At 41.2% G+C, this 19410-nt stretch overlaps 1 protein-coding gene across 27 annotated transcripts in view; it reads left to right on the top strand.

The window, feature by feature from the left end:
• DLG2 (discs large MAGUK scaffold protein 2) overlaps positions 1-9863 on the top strand; it is a 2222296-nt gene extending 2212433 nt beyond the window's left edge. For all 27 annotated transcript variants that reach the window (XM_008020354.3, XM_008020345.3, XM_008020348.3 and 24 more), the window contains 2 exons: positions 2892-2983; positions 5092-9863. In XM_008020354.3, the coding sequence (XP_008018545.1) occupies positions 2892-2983; positions 5092-5198 (199 nt within the window). In that variant the 3' untranslated portion in view covers positions 5199-9863. The remainder of the gene's footprint in view (positions 1-2891; positions 2984-5091) is intronic.
• Positions 9864-19410: the final 9547 nt, after the last annotated feature.

Genomic DNA, 19410 nt, shown 5'->3' with positions numbered 1-19410 from the left:
AAAGTGAATTAAGCAAGTACAAATTTCATAATGTAAAATTGATTTATAATCTGTAAAGAGCCTCATAAATATAAGTAATGCTAATATCAATAAGAGAAGAAAAATAGTCCTTACCTCCTGGGAACAGCCATCTTAAAGGCCTGTTTCAGAAATAGAAAAATAAATCTTCATATTGTAAACACTTAGTGGGATAAATGGCTTCCCAGGGGAGTGAGGCCTGAGGGAATGACAGCAGTGGCACATTTGGTCCAGTGCGATATTTGGAGACAGTCCCATCTGGCACTCCATAGGAGAAGGTCTACTGCCTTCCACAACTATGAGATGACTTATTTTAGTTATGCCTTAGGGCACTGTCACAGCCACTTATCACCAAGGAAAGTTAAACATACTAAAGGCTGGATTTCACAATGAGGACAGTGAATCTGACATAATTTGCTGCAGCCATATTCATGGGTCTTAAGCGCAGTGATGGTGACATTCAGACCAATGCAATCTAACTATTAAATGTTGGATGTTTACTTTACAGTTCACTCTTTTCCAAGGCTTTTACTCCAGGAGCAAAGCTGCCATGAATTGCCCATTCCCCAGGGAGGAGTGAATGCTAGGTCAGCCGGAACAAAAGCATGGCAGCTGTCACATTTACGCATTGATACATCATCACACACATTATTTCTCAAGTGCATCATCCACGTCAAATCACAGAGCTTATTAGCACATACATAGCTGACTTTTCAGAGGAGCATAAAATCAAGGATGTGTATGAAAAGGATGTTCTTTTTATATTGTGCCACCATCTGACTTCTGTTCCCTTCCCACGTGGTAATGTCTCTTCACCCTGTCACTTCCGGTCTGCTTTTACCTTCCTGCTCCCATGATGCTCTGTGTTTACTTCAGTCTTCAACTATCTTACAATATATTTATTTATCTAGCTCCCCATTTGTTCATTCATTCATTCATTTACTCACTTATTCATTCAACAAATAAGTGTTGAGTCAGACTCCATGCCACATGCTGACAAACAAGCCATGGTCTTCACCCTCAAAGAATTACTGATCAGTCAAGGAGACAAAATAAATTCACAGGTTAGAGGATAAAAACCTAAACTAAGTTATTGCTATAATCAGTAAAATGGTAATTCAGAGAAGATGGAATTTTTGGCAGTCAAGTCGAAGAAGATCCAGAACTACATGATTTCTTTTTTTGAGACAGGGTCTCGCCGTATTGCCCAGGCTGGAGTATAGTGGTGCCATCATGGCTCACTGCAGTCATGACCTCGTGGGTTCAAGCCATGTTCCCTCCTCAGCCTCCCAAGTAGCTGGGACTAAAGGCATGTGCCACCATGCCCAGCTAATGTTTGTATTTTTTGCAGAGACAGGGTTTCAGCATGTTGTCCAAGCTGTTCTTGAACTCCTGAGCTCAAGTGATCCACCTGCCTCAGCCTCCCAAGGTGTTGGGATTATAGATGTGAGTCATTGTACCTGGCCCACGTGATTTCTTGACATCTGGAGCAAATATCTTTCTCTGAAGGGCAGCCCTTGGTTTAGCCCAGCATCTTCTCCACCCACAAGTAACATCCATTCACAGCATGTAGGGCTGAGACTGTTTGGAAGAAAAATTATACATACTCCCCCTCAGGACAAGATGAGTTTAGCAACAAGAGTTCAGGAAATTCCCACTTCTTTATATTTTAGACATTAATGTCTAACATCAATATTTTGGTTTTTTCCAAATAAGCCTCTTTTGAAAGATATCAAGTCTTTGTATAGTAGGAAGTCTAACTAAAAATTGGTTTAAAAAACCAAAACCTTGAGTTCTTACCCCAGATTACTATTTGTTAAATACACAGTCTTAAGCATGTCCCTTCCTGCCTCCGTTACTTGCTCTGGAAAGGAATTGACTAAGGTCAGATGTTCCAGACCCAGATCTCTGGCTTCTTAAGCAGCATGCAAGACAGTAGTGATTTCAGAAATTCTACGTGCACCTGTGATGCATCCTGATCAGCCAAGCAGATTGCATTTGACTGAACTCTTTTTTTAAAAATACCTGGAAGACCTGGAAAGATAAAGCTACCAGTAGTTAAGAATCAATAGATTAGGTTTTAGAGAGAATTCAAGAATTTTTCATTTCTCTCCCACCTTGATTTATCCTTGAGACTTTTAAAAAAATTTATATATAATAGTTGTACATATTTTTGGAGTATATGTCATATTTTAATACCTGTATACAATGTGTAATGATCAAATCAGGGTAATTGGAATATCCATCACTGGAAATGTTTTGGGAACATTACAGTTCTTCTCTTCTAGCTATTTTGAAATACTCCTCTAACTGCATTTTATACCCCTTAACTAGCTTCTCTTCATCTCCCCTCCTGCCTTCCCTTCCCAGTCTCTGATAGCTACCATTCTACTCTCCCATGTTTCAGAGAGTCTGACATACACTAGAACAAACTCCAAGAAAGGGTGACCAGGAAAGTTCAGGTTTAGAAATCACATCAAATGAGGGGATAGATGAAGCAATAGGACAGTTTATTCTGAAGAAGTAGAAGCCTCAAGACACACTTAAACACTTTACTGAAATATCCTAGGGCCTACCATGGTGGATACTAGGTCCCTGCAGAACAGGGACCAGTGACTGCAAATCATAAGGAGACATATTTGGCTTTAATCCAATGTGGGAGCAAGAGACTGCCCTTTGAGAGAATGAGCTTTCTGGCCGGGAGTCCTTGTTGCTGAAATTATTCCAGCACAGAGGAGTCCTGAATGAAGACCAAAAAGCTGTTGCTAAGATTACACTATGCTTTCTGTAGGATTTATTTTTGCCATATATTTTAATTTTTTAGGATTTGGAATATTCCCTTTATGTTCTAATACAAATCCTCATTTTCCCAGGGAGATGAATAAGCGTCTAACAGAGGAACAAGCCAAGAAAACCTATGATCGAGCAATTAAGCTAGAACAAGAATTTGGAGAATATTTTACAGGTAAGTTCACTTTTACCCTGGTAGTGTGAGAAAGGGGATAAATTGTCTGACATTTGGCATAGAGAGGGCTCTGGGCCTGGTGTACTTGTGCCCTAAAACCTTCCTGTTGAGAATCCCTAATATCTGTTTCATTCACAAGGAGTCTCCCTCTGCTTCACCCATTTTGACGCAAAGCCCTGGGTTCTCCTGAGAGTTCAGCTGCAGCCAGCTCCCATGTTCCCACCAGCCCTACCCAAAACCATGCACAGCGGATGCCCCTGAGCTGTCTCCTACCATGAAAAGGATTTTAGGCATTGCTACCTCATTAAACTATGTCCCCGATGTCATCAGAAAACTTGAAAAACGAAATTTTAGGGCTCAAAATGGTCAGTGTCCAAAGCAGTTACTCTTGAGAAGCCTGGAGGCCTCCGTTTCCTGCTCCATGAGCTGTCGTCAGTGTCCCCATCACCCATCAGCAGCACATGAACAAGATGCTTGAAACTCTTCCTCATGTTTCAGTTCACTGTGTCATGTCTCAACCAAAAGCGGTTTTTATTTTCTTTTTAAATGTTTCCTTGGAAACATGAAGTTAGGGGAATAGAGGTTTTTATTCTCCTGGATGGCCTGAGTTCTGAGTTCTCTACTCCTATATGCTTTCATAGAACACTGAGTAATCAGACTTTGTGAAATTTGCCTTACACCTGGTTCTCAGTGTTTTAAAAACAAGAACTTTCGAGCTGGGCACAGTGGCTCCCTCCTGTAATCCCAGCACTTTGGGAGGCAGAGGCAGGTGGATCGTCTGAGGTCAGGAGTTCGAGACCAGCCTGGACAACATAGTGAAACCCCATTTCTACTAATAATACAAAAATTGGCTGGGTGTGGTGGCGGGTACCTGTAATCCCAGCTACTAGGGAGGCTGAGGCAGGAGAATCGCTTGAACCTGGGAGGCAGAGGTTGCAGTGAGCCGAGATTGTGCTACTGCACTCCAGCCTGGACGACAAGAGTGAAATTCTATCTCAAAAAATAAAAAATAAATAAAAAAATAAAACCCAAGAACTTTCTTCCTGGATTGCCATATGTGAAGTTAGATGTTTTATTTTTTACTTCATTCAGAATATAGAAAGTGTCAATGTCTTAGCAGTTTGTAAATATCTTGAATCAGGTAATATTAAGTAATCTTTCTGTCAATAACCAAGATATGAGCTATGTTTCATCCTAAAAGAACATCCAGGTAGGAAAAACAATCAAAACAGTGTACATTTTGACAGTGGTTTATATTTGGTATACAATACAATAATTAATATATTCTGAGGATTGTTTTTAAATGCCTAAATCATCTTTCAGTAGTAATTTATTTTTAAGACATAGTGTCATATGAATAATATTGATGTGTTTTGGAAATCTTTCTACAAGATAGTTTTGTTCAAATGAGACAACAAAATGTACTAAAATCTACTCCAAGTGACTTAGTGTTTTAGGAAATATACAACTGATCAGTTTGTTTATATTTCTTCCTATTTATGTTCCTTATAAATAGTGGACTGACGGTATTCTCGATATGAATAGCCCTGTATGGTAAAATCTCAATTTACCAGAGATATCGGGAATGATTGGGTTTTCCTATTAAGGGCTTTGAAGGTTGGGAGGTTAACTAAACTTCCTTCTAAAATCTTTATTATTTCCTCGGTGTCTACAATATCTGAATTTCTGCTGCTGCCAAAGTAAGTAAATATAGACACTGTAAGGCCAGTTTTCTTTTCTAAATAGGGAGCTCTCAGTCTGAAAATGGATCAGTGCCTAGCTCAGTGCCTGGCTCAGAGTAGGCACCCATAAAATATTGGTTAAATAGATGAGTGATTCATTGTCCAGGACTACAGACAGACATGTAGAAAGTGCAAAGACTGTGATGCATTTGTTACTGATCCAGGATATCCATTGAAAGCATTTTTAAAAATCATGAATGTAACTTTGCTAATGTGAATTCTCTGCTTTTTCTTACTAATGAAAAATGATATGAAGCTTCCTGATGAGTTGTCTGCTACTGATCTGAGCCTCCAATGTGTGAGTGATGATTGTTCTTCACCATCCGGGAAATGATTTCTAATTCTGGATGTTTGCTTTTGTTATAGCTATTGTCCAAGGAGATACTTTAGAAGATATATATAACCAATGCAAGCTTGTTATTGAAGAGCAATCTGGGCCTTTCATCTGGATTCCCTCAAAGGAAAAGTTATAAATTAGCTACTGCGCCTCTGACAACGACAGAAGAGCATTTAGAAGAACAAAATATATATAACATACTACTTGGAGGCTTTTATGTTTTTGTTGCATTTATGTTTTTGCAGTCAATGTGAATTCTTATGAATGTACAACACAAACTGTATGAAGCCATGAAGGAAACAGAGGGGCCAAAGGGTGGGACAGAAAAGACATTGCAGTATGAAGGAAGGCTTTGGTTTGCTCAAAGTTCCAGGTGTAGGGATGAACCTCTGACGGGCTTTCTGCCCAAGAGATGAGAGCCTCCTCACCCCAGTTGATGTCCAGAGCTGATTTAGCTGCAGAGCTCTCTGTGTCTTTTGCTTTAAAGAAAAATTGCCAGCACTCGAACCTCACCAACCTTCCCATTACCCACATCTGTAATTGGTACACTTCGAATTTTATAACTATGCACATCTTTTGATTTCTTAACAAGCAAATGAAAGAAAGAAGGAAAAAAGAAAGGAGTCCCTTTGGAGACGACATACTATCAGGGAAGGATAAGTGTGTAGTTTTTTGACTGGCATCTGCAAAGACAAGCATTTCATAAAATTTGCAAGTGTATGGAGGACTAACCTCACTGACAGGAGGGGATTCCACCTGGAATTAGCTTTATGATTGTTGATTGCCTATTTTGCCATTTATAAACTGAAAGAAGGCACTAAAGATGAGAATAATTTATACAATAAAAATATATTAAATGTATAGAAACAAATTTCTATAGGTTAAAAAAGTTTTGTGAAATATTTTGTAAAGACTAATATTGAAAGACTAAATGTATGCAACATCAGCAGATGATCAAATTCAAGAACTGAAAGTTGCACTCTCCCTTTTGTTGCCAATGATCCATTAAGAGCATCTGAGTTCCTTTCAAGTCTGACAAAGACTTCTTCCTCACTCACCTCCCTTCCACATTAGTGATACACTCTCATGGAGCACATCCCTTAATGAGTTGCCCTCATGGATATTTTTGGAAAACATTTGGTTAATGCATTTTTTTATGCTGATGGCTTTTCAGAGACAAACTTATGCAAATGATCTAAAGGGAAGTTTTTGCTTTTCTCTAGTTAAATAACCTGAGCCTGCCATGCAAATAGTTGAATAACTTTGTTCCTAGTTACTGACATACAATTCTTAAAGGACCATTTAGCATTTTGTCCAACAATGAGTAATTAGGATTAGTACTTTTTTGTTTTACAGAGTAACTGAGAGTTTTGTAACATCCAGAGATGGTATTAGAGCCAACGGGAGATCTGTTCCTAGATGCACTATTTCTTTGAGGAAGAGAGAGAAGAGAAGTGTCTGGTTGGGGGTGAGGGGTGCAGACTTTTTTGTTTCTATGTACAGGGCAAAGAGATAGAGTCACAAGGAAAGACAATTAATGACTTTGAGCTCAACCAATTGAACTGCCTTTCTTGGAGCTGCACCTGGACCAAGTTTATTTTTTAACAATTATAATAATGATGATTTAAAAAAAGAAACCTCCCAAAGCCTATAAACTGAACTAGAAGAGTTAGTTTCCCACTTTAGAGTGGATGGCGACATCAGCATTGCTTTTGCCCATGATGTTTAGAGAGAGACTTTTCAGTGATAATAACCACTCTACTCTGGGTTCTGTGCATGCCCAGACTAAGCCCCATCGCCTTATTTCTGGGGTACATCCAGACCTGGCAGGGATTCTGCCACACTGTGCAGCAAACCAGCATGTAGGCTGGGTAGGAGAGCAAGAGATAGAGCCATCAGTGTGATGGGGCTTCTTCACAGTAAGAACATCAGAGCTAGAATGAGAGTCTCTTTCCAAAAACAGGCATTGTTCATCTTACACTAAACATCATTGTCTGCCTGGCTGCAGTCAGCAAAACAAACACAGAAATGCAAAATTATGCATCTTCCCATAGTCTTGAGGCTTCCTTTGCCAATGGAAGGGCTAGCAATGCATTTACCCTCTCATGAAAGTTAAATTTCCAGAGACTTCCTTAGATTGCTCAAAATGTTAAAGATATGTCCATGTCTGCAATTCGCCAGTTTCAGGTCAAGGCCTACTTTCATCAATATTGCTCCCAGAAGTTTTCTGCCACCAGAATGCCATTCCTGATCCCAGCTCTATTTTTAGGCCACCATGATAACTTCTTTGGTTTCTCAACTGAGCATGCAACCATTTATTTAAAAGACTGTCATTAATGAGTAGATGTTTTTGCGGGTCATGTGATGTGCTTTCCATTTACTAGTATTGCTGTGGCTGAGTACAATCAAATTGAACCACCAACCCTTGGTTTTGTAGTAATATAACTATTTATTTTCCTAGTGTAGATGCTTTCAGATTAGAATTGGCATTTGCACTGATTTTTTATGTAGATTTATATAATTATATAGATACATATATATTTGCTTGAAGAATCACCAAGCAAATTGGTGAGAGGGTCTTTTCCTATAGAATTTACACCTCCATTTGTTGTGTTGTCTTGCACTTCCCAATGTTGATGTCTCTATGGCTCCAATGAACTGGTGTATTTTGCAGCAAATCTGATGACTTGTATGGAAATGGCATGAAAGTTACCCAGATTACATCTGGTGCAAATGCACTCGGAGCCTGGGGCCAGACTGGTGCTAACACTGCAAACTTTGTCCAGAGCTCTCTCCAACCTGAAGGCTTGCTGGGGGTGCAATGTCACCTTCACACATGCTGGGCCCTTTCAGAAAAGTGCCAGATCGTGTAACTGGTGCTATTTTTCATGCTCTGGTACAATGTGTAGCACCACGGGGCTCTCAGCTTTACCAAAATCAAAATTCCATTTGTCAGCTAAGTGCAGAGGCATTCGTTTTTTGCTCTCCTCCCACAGAATTGTTGGCCATTTATTTGCAGGCCTTTTGCGGGATTTCTTGGCCGTTTATTTGCAGGCCTTTTCTCCCAGCCCCAAATTCTTGGGTTGGCTCTGTCTGCTTAAAGAGCCTGTCTTTACAAAGCCGCACTCGGGTGCCTCTGTGCGCTGTCTTAGATCCTACTGCCAGCCCTTCAGGACTCCGAGCCAGGAAAGAACTCTCCAACCTCTGGCTCGAGACTCTGTTTTTTTTCTCATTCTTTTCCTTGCTCTCCTCCTTCTTCTATTTCTGACTAATTCCATCTCTCTCTCTCTTTTGTTTTTTTTTTGTTCCTCTCCTTTTCCTATTCTTCCTTCCCACCATCTCTGAGTTGTTGACTTTCTCCTATAATCCTTCTCTATTCCTTTTCTCTTTTTGTCCACCTCTCCTTCAGTCTCTGTTTCTTTGCCCTTCTTATTCCTCTTCTGTCCTTTCTCCTCTCCTCGCATCTCTGATCATCTTCTCCCGCACATCCCTGTATTGATTTTTCTGTCCTCTAAAGGGCTCATGGCTGATTCAGACAGCAAGTCCGTGCACTGGACTAATGACACAAATACTTTAGGTCGCCGTTTCACCTACTCAGCCCAGAAAGCAAAGCTGAGCGTGAGGCCCTGACCTGGAGCCTGCTCCAGCCCGCCTCCCGGATCCAGCCTGCACCGTTGCCCTGGCAGCGATGATGCATGTGCTGTGGGCCCTGCCGGCGCCTGAGTGCCTCTGCCTGAACGCTGCTCCTAAGCGAGCCCACTCCCAGCACTACCGCATGGCTCTGAGGACACTTCCTTTCAATAAAGGCAGACTCTGGCCCCAATTATTCTGACAGCAAACCTCTTCCTCCTCATTGAAGCCATGCCATCACCTTGGTTTGGAGAGAGACATTTTTTTCCCATTCATAAGCTTTCTTTTTCCCATTTTCATGTGAAGCCCCTTCGGCTTTTCAGCTGGTGATTGCTCTGGTGAGACTGAATGGACTTGCTGGTGAAATGAAATCTCTTCTTTCCTGTCTTGGTCCTGCCTAAATTCCTACAAATATATTTAAGTCAAGGACTCAGGCTAATTCCTAAGTTGATCACATTAATTTGTCACTCCTAGGGGGAAAAAGATCAATTCCCTTGAAGCATATGGAGTACCTCCTGTGACAGCTGACTTGCCAGGGGACTCCCTACAGAATTCTGTGATACACATTTTACTTCTGTGTATGTATGGTATATATGGTATGTATACCATGTACACACATGTTACATTGAGTATGAATGACTGTGGTTGGAAACCCACACACACACTCAAGTCTGTAAATATCCTTCCTCACTGAAACCTGTGCTTTGGAAATCATTTCTTGTACAGCTGTGCAGTTTCTTGTAACAGCTGAGGACAAAGCTAAGGCAGGCGGACAATTTAGACAAAGATCATCTAAAGAGTACAGTATCTCCCTAGCAACTCATGAGGACAGACAACCGAGTGGCAAGGTTGACTCCCAATGGGATGGCAGACTTTTCTTCTCTCCTTTTTGAGTTTGTGTTTCCTAAGTGTTTCTTAACTTCTGAGTGCACCAGGCTGTACCCGTTAGATCCTTTCAATATGACAGTTTTGTGCTTCTCTCTGACAGGATGTTTCTCCATCGAGCTGTAGTGCGGGATGGGAGGGAGGTGGGAATACTCCTTGCCTGGGCTGGAGTTTACAGAGACACTGCACAGCTTACACTCCTGTTAAGTGTAAATATTCAACACTTCCATTCCATTTGTGTAAAAAATAAAGCACACACGATTATAAAATCAAGATGTATATTTCATACTCAGTGTGTCTGTGCATATTTATTGCGTTTCTGGTTGTCAGTGGTGGGTGGTCCCATTGTAAAAATGCCTGATAGAGTGTTTATAAACATGTCATGGTTTTATTATAAGATATAAACATTAAAACATTTTATACTTTATAGCAAATGATTTTCTCCCAAAGCATAATTTGTCTTATTTCATAAGGAATAGAATTATTTATGTCTATTTTTATCAATTTTGTCTCTGATTCCAGAGCTAAAATACAATGTGGATGGGTATGCCCTGAGAGTACTGGCACTGCTGAGAGGAAGTGAAAGTGCTGTTTTTGCATATTCTTAAATATTTGGTTACCATCTTGCCTGCTTTTGATCAGGATTTTTCCAAAAGTGCAATGTATTGAAAGATAGATTTTTAAAGATGCTCACAGCTATGTGAAGGGAAAAATCAATTTCCCAGTGTCAAACTGTGGGATTCCAGAAGATGTTAAGAATACAGAAAAATAATTTTTTTCTTCTCTGAAACATTATGCAAAGAAAGGCATAAACTGGGGAGGAGGTATCATTGTCTTATACACATTGTTGCTCCAAAGATTTGACTGTATCGAAAATGTCAGGTTTGGGAATCTGGATCTGCCAGATAATGTTCTAAATTGTTCACTTCAGGTTAAATACATGCCTTGTTATATTGACATTTAGCCTTGTCATATTGACATTTAGCCAGGTTTGACAGCTAGAGAACCAAAACAAATTCTGCTCACGAGAGGGGTGAAATTTTGCATCAAAGCAATTGCTTTGGATTATGCTTTGTTTCATGATAAACTATCATATAATTGAATCAGCCATTCGGGAAGCCAGACTAGTTGTTCATGCCGTCCTGGCCATCAAGAATCTGCCAGGTGTCCTAAAGCTGTCCTTGGTGCTGGATAGTGAACAGAGACTCTCAGACATGGTATAAGAAGACATTGACTGAGGCTGCAAGACCAATGTGGACCTCAAATTTTGACAATTATGCAATTTTCAACATTTGCACAGTCTCACCTGGTTTAATATTAATGGTGACACTGTACATAAAGCCAGATTCCCTTCAATAATGGATGTGTTCATAAGGAAAGAAGCCAAAAGAGCATTCAACTTTTCTCTGTGTCCTGTTTCATGTCTGAAAAACAGTTTTTAAGCCATGATCATGCTAGAAGTCTCAAAAGCTAGAAGTGGCCGACACATCTCTGAACCTAAGAGGGGCTAGTTATGAACCTGTGATCTCTGTAGATACTCTGAGGCCATACACCCAGTGACAGAATTTAAAAGCCTCACCAAGGCACAAAGCTAGGAAACATCTGTACAGGGAGCCACAGTGAGACCCATCGTCTTTAAAGTTGTCAAGGGAGGATGTGTTCTATGAATAATAACCCCAATTTCTGTTCTCTGTCACCTTTCCCTTAGGGACATCTCAGAAGGCACCATGGCTATCATTAGACAGATCCCCTTCCCTCTCTAATGTTACAGCCAAAGCATCAAGTCCAGGCCTTGTCCCTAATGCCCCTGAGCACTCTTAGGACAAAGTTAGAAAACTTGGGTAAACTTCGCTAAAGCCTGGGGATAGCAAAAGGGAAATAAAAGATATTCTTATTTATGGTATGAGCTTAGTGCTCAGCCCTGGCTTGCTGACATGAGAGACACAGGCTACCTTTCCCCAGCCACCCAGGCATCCCTCAAGCATAGCTAGACCGTTCGTCAGACCCTTTCCTCTGTTGCAGCATACCTGAGAGACGCTGTATCCATGCTTGACTCAGCACCTGCTACATTAGTTGCCTGCTGTCTCCATCACAGGCTGGAATACAAACGGAAGTGACTCAGTGTGGCTTTGATTACTCCTTAATTGTAAACTTCAAAGGACAAATGATTTACAACATGCTTCACATCTCGGTATAAGGCATCAGTAGAACCTCACTGGTCTAAACTGTTCAAAGCCCGAAAAGCAAGGTCCATGAGAGACACTAGTTCTCTCCCACCCCTTTAAGTCCTGTCTTTCCAGTTCTGGGTCCCTGTCTTGTGTGGACGATTGAATTAGGTAACATCTCCTCTTCAAGACTTCGGAAGGATGAGCTGTGTGAATTTTGAACAGCAGAAAACTAACATCCGTACCATGAGCCAAACATACAGAACAGGTTTCATTCCATCAAAATATAATTGACTATTTCAATCTGAAAGAAGAGGAAAGGAAGAAAAATACCTTCTTTTCAGCAGGCATTAAAAATTTCAAATTCTTATAGCTCTACATAGCAAATTACAACGAACAGTTTCTTAGTAACAGAATTAGTCCCTCAGAGAACAGTTGATTTCTCTAACAAATTTGTGAAACCAACAAACTAAAAGGTTGGATCCTAATTGGATTGTTGGACTTTTGTGAGCCACACCTGTGTCTTTGATATTCTTAGTAACCTTTCAGCAGAAATTATGCATGCACCATTCTCCGTCATCTGGCACTTCTGGTATGAATAACCCTTGTGGTGAGGAACTCTCTCCTCTTGGTTTCCCGACTGGTTTCTTATAACATCACTCATCCTAATTTACTTGAGCCAACAAATTGGGCATCCAGTCTGCAGTCCTTTCCCTCAACATTTGGAGAAGCATTCTTGACCATCTGAAATTCTTCAGAGTAAAAAGTTATAGAGGCTGGCCGGGCATGGTGGCTCAGGCCTGTAATCCCAGCACTTTGGGAGGCCGAGGTGGGTGGATCACCTGAGATCAGGAGTTCAAGACCAGCCTGACCAACATGGAGAAACCTTGTCTCTACTAAAAATACAAAATTAGCTGGGTGTGGTGCTACGTGGGAGGTTGAGGCAGGAGAATTGCTTGAACCCAAGAGGCGGAGGTTGTGGTGAGGTGAGATCGTGTCATTGCACTCGAGCCTGGGCAACAAGAGCAAAACTTGGTGTCGAAAAAAAACAAAAAAAGTTACAGAGGCTGGGTTCAAGACCAGCCTGGCCAACATGTAAAACCCCATCTCTACTAAAAATACGAAAATTAGCCAGGCGTGGTGGAGGGCACCTGTAATCCCAGCTACCCAGGAGGCTGAGGCAGAAGAATCACTTGAACCTGAGAGGCAGAGACTGCAGTGAACCCAGATCGTGCCACTGCACTCTAGCCTGTGTGACAGAGCAAGACGCCGTCTCAAACAAACAAAAAAAGGTTACAGAAAATGTGCCATATATGAAACTGGGTTCATTTAATTCATTAAAATTTGGGGTATTTGCCCAACATTTTATGCAAAGAAAGACTGATGTGCTTAATTAAAATTACCCCACAAGGAAAACAATTCCAAAAAATTGGCTTTTAAAATTATTTATCTATCTAGTTATCATTCCTTACACATTTGGTCAGCAAACAATAAACACTTGCTTGGAGCCAGGCTCTATTAAGATGGTGAAGTAGAAAATGAAATAAATGCTCAGAGCACTCTCTGTCTTTTCAAGGAATGTAAGCCTAGTGGCAGAAACCTATTTTTAAAAGATAGTTAAAACACAGATGCTCTAAAACAGACAGTGAGTACATAAAGACTCCAAACGAGCAACCTTCACATCCAGGAATCAGATGTGCACCTGCTCATTTGCCCATTGCTCACACCCTGGGAAGAGCTTGTATGGCAAAACTAAGTCTCTTCTGTGGTGTTCCTGAATCTGTCAACCTCCTGATATCCCTACCCAATCCCACTGGCCATTTGAATGGTCTACCAACACCAGTTGGGATCCCACGCCCCGCCCCCCATCCCTGGGGGAGAGAGGTGAAGATGACAGGTTAGCACAGACTAACTTGCCAGGTGAACAGAGGGTGGTAGGCAAGGTAGGCAGAAGATATGGGGAGGTTAGTCGTCCAGAACCACCATTCCTAACAAGTGGCAAGAATTATCAGGAAGCAAGAAACAACTTGGGGAATTGGTCAGGATGAAGGACATTCCAGGTATTCATAGGAGAAACTAGAGCAATGGAGAGTTTTTCTTTGCAATACACAGACTATTTGATGCATCAAAGATCTACTTCAAAGTAAAATGGTGCAATGAGGCCTTCTTTTCTGATATAATTTCAAGCATTATGCACATAATTAGAATCATAAGCAGCATTTTATTCCCTTGGAAGGGGTAGTTTCCTGATGGATGCTTAAATCAAAAACATGCAATAAGAACTAAAGGGGAGGTTAAACTCAACTTTCAACTTTATGAGATAAATATGTTCCTATTTTATTAGCCCAGGAAACATCTTAAGAAGACTTAGAAAGAGGGGTGGTTGAAAGAGAAAAATTGATGTATTGAGCCTATAAATTGTCTTGGTATTTTTCCAAATAACTTCTCGGTTGTTTAGGGTCAGATATGACCTTGACGTTGAAACCCATAGATAATCTCCAAATCCATTTTTAGTTAATCATCTTACTCCCTGAAATTTTGTCCAGAGTTTCAGACAAAGGTCAACACTGTCAGAAATGTGGCTCAGCACTTTCCTGGAGTGAGGGATCAATGCACTGGGATAACTTACTGACAGTAAAAGGAAATGAGATTGAATAGTGCAACAACCCCCTGGGCTACCATCACTGAAATTATGCATTTCACCCAATAATCTGAAGCAAGTCCACAAGAAGAGACTTCTAGTGCAGTCCCTAATTGCTGGTTTGCCTGGCTCTCTTATCATATTATAGTGTGGCGAACAACGAAAGCATGTTCTGTGTGTCCTGGGACAGGAAGCTTCTGGTTTGTATTATGTTCCATTGGAAACAGAGCATCACAGAGCAGGGGCAAGAGTTCGGCCTTGGTGCCAGGCTACCTGGGGAGCCTGCAGAGGCCTATGCCTATGTTCTATGTCTCCTTCCCCTTTGTTAACTGCTCACAGAGCTCTCTGCAGCACTAGAAACATCACCCAGTCCTATGTCTCCATGAATGGACACCTCAAAAGGTGTTCTGGGACCAGAGGCATTAGTATCACCTAGAGCTTGTTACAGTGCAGAATCTTAGGCCCTATCCAGATCTACTGAATCAGAATCTGCATTTTCACAAGATTCCCCAGTGATTCCATGCGTGTTAAAATCTGCAATACATGGTTTACAAAACTGAATCAGCTATGAAGAAAAGAGATTGGAGAGAAGTATTTTTTGATAATCAAGAGAGCCACTAACTTCAATGATGAAAACAAGACAAAACAAAGCAAAAAAGCAAATAGCAGAAAAGGAGGAAAAGGAATATCTCTGACAGTAAGCAAATAACTTGGTGGCATCATCTTTAAACTTAGAAACCCAGCCAATCTCTGACAATTCCAAGGTGGAGAGGGGAGTTGCAAAATTCCATAAAGTACTTGATCAATAGATTTAAACCCAGGACTGGTTATTTCCACTGCACAGACTGAGGAGGCAATCCTTGGCTTGCAATGTGAAGGATGACAAAGCAACAATACAATGTCATGAGTCACAGCACCGACCTAAGAGCAGACCTGGGTTCAAATCCTGACTGTAGTCTTTACTAGTCATGTGATCTTGTATAAGGGGCTTAACATCTCCCAAGACAAATTTTCTCACTGAAACATGACACTAACAACAGCACCTGCCTCTCTCACATTCAGAGAGCCGTTGTGAGAAACTCATGGAAATTGGCCTTCTACACAGGAAGCACTCAGCTAGTCTCAGTTGTCATTATCATGGTTACTCACTGATATTCATGACAACCATTTGAAAGAAGGCCATTTACTTCCCCATTTTATTTTATTTTGTTTTTGGAGACAGAGTCTCCCTCTGTAGCCTAGGCTGGGGTGCATTGGCATGATCTCAGCTTACTGTAACCTCTACCTCCTGGGGTCAAGCGTTTCTTCTGCCTCAGCCTCCAAAGTATCTGGTATTACAGGAGCACACCACCATACCTGGCTAATTTTTGTATTTTTAGTAGAGACAGGGTTTCACCATGTTGGCCAAGGTGGTCTTGAACTCCTGATCTCAGGTGATCCACCCGCCTCAGCATCCCAAAGTGCTGGGATTACAGGCGTGAGCCATTGTACCTAGCTACTTTCCCATTTTAAAGGCAAATAAATCAGGGCCCAGGAAAGCAGTGATGCCCTTACAACTGCACAGCTGGAGGCAGAGGTGGCCTCACACTCAGGCTTCAGCTTGCCTAGTTCAGTGTCCTTTACTGCTAGCAGGACAGGCTTGGTGAAAGTGAACGAAGGCTCTGGTCCAGAGAGCAGTGATTACCAGCAAAGGGCCAGAAAGCTGGCCTGATGGACAAGCAGACAGCCATCTGCCTACCACCTGAGTCACCTACCCCGACACTCCACATTGAGAATGAGTTACTCTGCCAAAAGCGAACGATAGCATCTGGAAGGACTTCTTGGCAAGCATTAATGCAGGAATTTGCTTGTCAGACGACAAGAGGAACAGAAGGCTTTTAAGAGTGGATGGACTATTCTCAAAGTGAAGCTACTTAAAAGCACTGTGTCAGCCTTATGTGACAATGGGGGAGGGGGAGAGAGAGGCGGAAGAAAAAGGAATGAAAAGAAGTTACCAAGAACGTTCTCTGTGCTGGGCACAGAACTTCGGGTGTATTATCTCATTTCACCATTGCCACTACTTTGTGATGTGGACATTATCAGCTCCACATAATAAACAGGCTTAGAGAGTTAAACTTAGAGATACAAAAAAAATGATTCCCATTTATCAGTGATTTTTTCCCCGCCCTGCCATACTTTTAAATAAACACATTATTTTAGAATAGTTTTAGATTTACATAAAGATAGCAACAATAGTACAGAGACTTCCCATATACCCCAAACCCAGTTTCCTCTATTGTTAATATCGTGTCACAATTAATAAACCAATGTTGGCATATCATTGTTCACTGAAGACCATGCTTTATTCAGATTTTTTTGGCATTTACATTTTTCCCTTCCAAGGTTCTAACCAGGGAACTATGTGATATTTTGTTGTTATGTCTTCTTAGGCTCCTCTTCATTGTGACACTTTCTTAGTTATTGATGACCTTGACAGTCTTAAGTACCAGTCAGGTATTTCACAGAATGTCTCTCAACTGGAATTTACCTGCTGTTCTTCTCATGAATAGACTGAGGTTACAGGTTTTGGGAAGATAAGTGTCATTCTTACCACATCAAGGGTCCACAACCATTACTGTGGATGCTAACCTTGATCACCTGGCCCAGGTAGTGTTTTTCAAGTTTTTCTTCTGTAAAGTTACTCTTTTCCCCTCTGTTTCATACTGTACTCTTTGGAAAGAAGTCACTGTGTGAAGCCCACATTTAATGAGTAGGGAGTCATGCTTTTCATCCTTGAGTGCTGATGTTTTTAGGCTTTGTGTCCCCACCTAAATCTCATCTTGAATTGTAATCCAAATAATCCCCACGTGTCAAGGGAGGGACCAGGTGGAGGTAATTGAATTATGGAGGCGGTTGCCCCATGCTGTTCTCGTGATAGTGAGTGGGTTCTCACGAGATCTGATGGTTTTATAGAGGGCTCTTCCCTCTTCACTTGGCGCTTCTTCCTGCCACCTTGTGAAAAGGGTGTCTTGCTTCCCCTTCGCCTTCCACCATGATTGAAAGATTCCTGAGGCCTCCCGAGCCATGCTAAACTGTGAGTCGATTAAACCTCTTTCCTTTATAAGTTACTCAGTCTTGGGCAGTTCTTTACAGCAGTATTAAAGTGGACGAATATAAGTGCAAAGCAGCTACATGAATTATTTGAAAATTTTCTATATGGAAGACTTGTCCATTTGCCTGTATTTATTCAATAATTTGTTTCTATCAACAGGGATTCTTGGATATTTATCTGATAGTTTGTATTATAATCCAGAACTACTTTATTTTGCTATTCAAATTGTTTCAGCTTTGTCCATTGAGAGCTTTTTCAGTTACCTCAGACACTCCTTTGACATACTCCCACTATTCTGGATTTTTTTGAGCATTTTCTTAGTTTCTAGTACTACAAGAGGCTCAGGCTCATTTTGTATATTTCTTACCCAGTTCTACCAATCCTAGAGTCAGCCATTTCTCCAAGGCTCTTTTATTGGAGAATGGTATTAAAAATTAAGATCTGGGGACGGGGTGTATTCTTTGCTACTGGGACATCATTTCTTCTAGATCCTCTCAGCTGACAGAGCAAGGTAATGAATACGTGTATAGTAACTGGTGGATATAGAAACATTTATATATGCAACCATCTGTATCTACATTAAGCTAAACATGAGTTTCTACTGATATCTCTAGTCTAATTCATCACCACCTGGAACAATCGAGCCTCTTCCTCTGGCTTGCGTATAAACTCTTACTCCAACAATGAGAAACCTGATGCCAATCATTTTTCATCTCTTTATTTCTTTCTGACTTAGCAGATCCAGTATAGGACCCTCTGCTTAAGAAAGTCTTGAAGAGGCCAGGCACAGTAGTTCACGCCTGTAATCCCAGCACTATGGGAGGCTGAGGTGGGTAGATCACGAGGTCAGGAGTTCAAGACCAGCCTGGCCAACATAGTGAAACCCCGTTTCTACTAAAAATACAAAAATACTGGGCATGGTGGAACACGCCTCTAATCCCAGCTACTTTGGAGGCTGAGGCAGGAGAATCGCTTGAACCCAGGAGGCAAAGATTGCGGTGAGGCGAGATTGCGCCACTGCACTCCAGCCTGGCAACAGAGCGAGACTGTCTCAAAACAAAACAAAAAAAAAGAAAGTCTTGAAGAGCCTTCAAGTCTCTCACATTCTGGCATTTAATGGTCTCTTGATTATCTTAGGCTCATGCTACTTTTTTCCACGCTTGATGGTAAACATCTTCATTGTAATTCTTCAAGGGTTTCACACATCTGAGGCATGGAAAAATAATTAGTGAATAATTGATATAAAGGGCAACAAACCCAACTTATGAGGGAGACAATGTTTGTAGTAAAAAAATCCTAAGGTGAAAATTCCTTTGTTTATGTAGCATTTTGAATTGTTACTAAGTCAGCCCTCAGTTTGCCTCATAAAGTATCCTACTCATGTGTAGATCCGCTCAGTTAAATGCAGTGGTTTATCCAATAGCCTAGGATTGTCAAACCTCCCTTGCCTCCGCTCCCCATAGTCTCCACAGGTTCCAGGTGGTTTGCATCACTCCACGGCATCATGAGCTGTGGGGATAGCTTCTGCTCATCAAACCTGACCTGAGCTCCTGCCTTCCTCCCACTGCCAAGGCACTAGTCCCATCTGTTTTTCTCTGTGCTCTGAATCAACTACCTTTTGGATAATACTTGGAAAGACTTTAGCAAATAGATAAGATTAACTTATCTGCAGGCAAATTCCGAATTGTGTATCATGCTGCTTGTATCAGTTAGGATTATTTAGTGAAAGGTAGAAAACACTTGAAAATGCTAACATAGACTTGCATGTACATTACGTTACCTGTACTTCTCCAGTCAGCCAAGCTACCTACCTTTGCTGGCAGCAGGTGGAGAATGGGATGGGCAAAGGCAAAGTTAGATTGTTGAAGAAGAAATGTAAAGAAAGACAATAGCTGCTGAAAGCAAGGCAATAAGTCTGAAACTCTAAAAATTTTTA

This window comes from Chlorocebus sabaeus, chromosome 1 (genome assembly GCF_047675955.1).
Source record: "Chlorocebus sabaeus isolate Y175 chromosome 1, mChlSab1.0.hap1, whole genome shotgun sequence".
Classification (NCBI taxonomy): domain Eukaryota; kingdom Metazoa; phylum Chordata; class Mammalia; order Primates; family Cercopithecidae; genus Chlorocebus; species Chlorocebus sabaeus.
The sequence above is the reverse complement of the archived record's forward strand: the minus strand, read 5'-3'. Positions and strand labels throughout refer to the sequence as shown.